General features: G+C 52.9%; 1 protein-coding gene across 1 annotated transcript in view; it reads left to right on the forward strand.

Annotated features, from left to right (window-relative positions):
- AOPEP (aminopeptidase O (putative)) overlaps nucleotides 1-1,683 on the forward strand; it is a 237,910-nt gene that overhangs the window by 57,864 nt on the left and 178,363 nt on the right. The window contains exon 3 of the mRNA XM_027768006.1: nucleotides 903-1,009. Within this exon, the coding sequence (XP_027623807.1) occupies nucleotides 903-1,009 (107 nt within the window). The remainder of the gene's footprint in view (nucleotides 1-902; nucleotides 1,010-1,683) is intronic.

The following is a 1,683-nucleotide window of genomic DNA, read 5'->3' on the forward strand; positions in this document are numbered from 1 at the left end:
TCTTTCCAGGCTCCATGGGCCTTGTGAAGCTCTTCCTCTTTCTCAAATCCCTCCTCCCTGGCTGATTCTTGCTTTCCCTAACCACCACCCTCTTAGGAAAGCCTTCTGACCAAGCCTTCTGGCAGCAGCCATCTGGCTTCCTCCTAACCTTTGCCCTACCTGTGCACTTGCGTTAGTGTCTTACCTGTTTCTCACCCTCTCTCTCCAGCGTCTCCAGGGTCTAGCTGACACTCAGGAAATGAATGTGAAGGGAGCTTTGGTTTCTGCAGGTGCCTGTAGATACCAGGCATTTTCCCTCCCCAGTGTGTGTCCTGCCGCCCTCCCTCACAGAGACGATGGCCACGTGGCCCAGTGAACACATCTGTGCTATCGCAGCCATTCCGACTCAGTGGGGAGGAGTGCGAAGGTTTCCCTTTCCCCCAGAGTGTGTCCCGGCGCGATGCTTTTTCTGGTTCTATGCAAACAGGATCATCTGGGTTGCATTAGCAGGCTCCACTGTAAACAGTCCTTACCAAAACTGAGGGCTGGGAAAAATAGGAGTAAAATCGAGGGGCCTTCCCCACCCTGTGCAGAAAGACAAAGGAGGGCTGGATGGGATCAAAATGGAAATGGCCCTTTCTCCACTGGCCGGGTGTGCTCTGGGAGAGACGGTTCTGGGTCCATGGCATCCCGCCCAAACAGGCAGACCCTGCTCTATCCTCCAGCATGAGCGTGCAGTTGGTCCTTGCTTTCAGAAACTCTATTTGAGGGTCCTGTGCCCCCTGACTTTCTGATGGAGACTGAGGTAAAAGCAGGGGGCAGGCTAGGTCATGCCCTAGTCCAGGGGGCAGCCCTGGCCCAGCACGAGGATGACAATGACTGTTCTTTGTGCACATGTGTTCGTGTGTCTGTGGCCCAAGCAGCTGGCCCCCCACGAGGCCCAGGAGCAGCAGGAGCTGAGGGCCCACCTGCGCTGGTATCGCCTCCGAGACGAGACGCGGAACTCCCCGGAGGAGATGCAGGTGTTACGGTAAAGTACCCTGGCCCTGCTCTGGTCCTGTCACCTTGTTCTCTCTCCCTCCTCCTCTGTCCTCCCAGACACCTCCAGGCCGCCTCATTAAATCTGCTGTGTTTCCCTTTTAAATTAAATCTGGCTGGTTTACTCATCCTCCCTGGGATTTGATTGTTGGGTTTTAAGTCTTTCAGGGTGTGAGTTTCCATTTGCCTTCTGACAGTTTCCTGGTGTCTCTATTCAGGAAAAAACTAGCATGAGGCCATTTCCGGGAGACATTCTTCGTTTGAAGTTCTAATAGTCACTTTATGTGGCTGTGAATGTGGACAAGGTTGGGGTTTGGCAGCCTGGCAGACAGTAACCCTTTAAAGCCAAAGGGAAAAAACTCTTTAGGAAAATATTGATTCCTAAGTGTTTAGTAGTAGCAGATGTTTGTGTCAATGGGGCCTTTTGTTTCAGATGGGCCCAGCAGGAAGCCAGTGTGCTCTCTCCAACACAGCCCAGGAGAATTTCACTCCCAGCTCCTGAGTTTTGTTTTGAGATTGTGGCACTTGTAGGATTACTTCGCATTTTCCCAACTTTTGTACCTCTCTGTCTTTGCTTATGTTCTTCTCTACCCTGAAACCCAGGCCTAGGCCTCAGGAGCACTGAGGTTGCTGTGGCAAGAGGAGCTTTCCCCCCACCCCCCACCC

Source organism: Tupaia chinensis, unplaced genomic scaffold (genome assembly GCF_000334495.1).
Source record: "Tupaia chinensis unplaced genomic scaffold, TupChi_1.0 Scaffold145148_1, whole genome shotgun sequence".
In the NCBI taxonomy this organism is placed as follows: domain Eukaryota; kingdom Metazoa; phylum Chordata; class Mammalia; order Scandentia; family Tupaiidae; genus Tupaia; species Tupaia belangeri.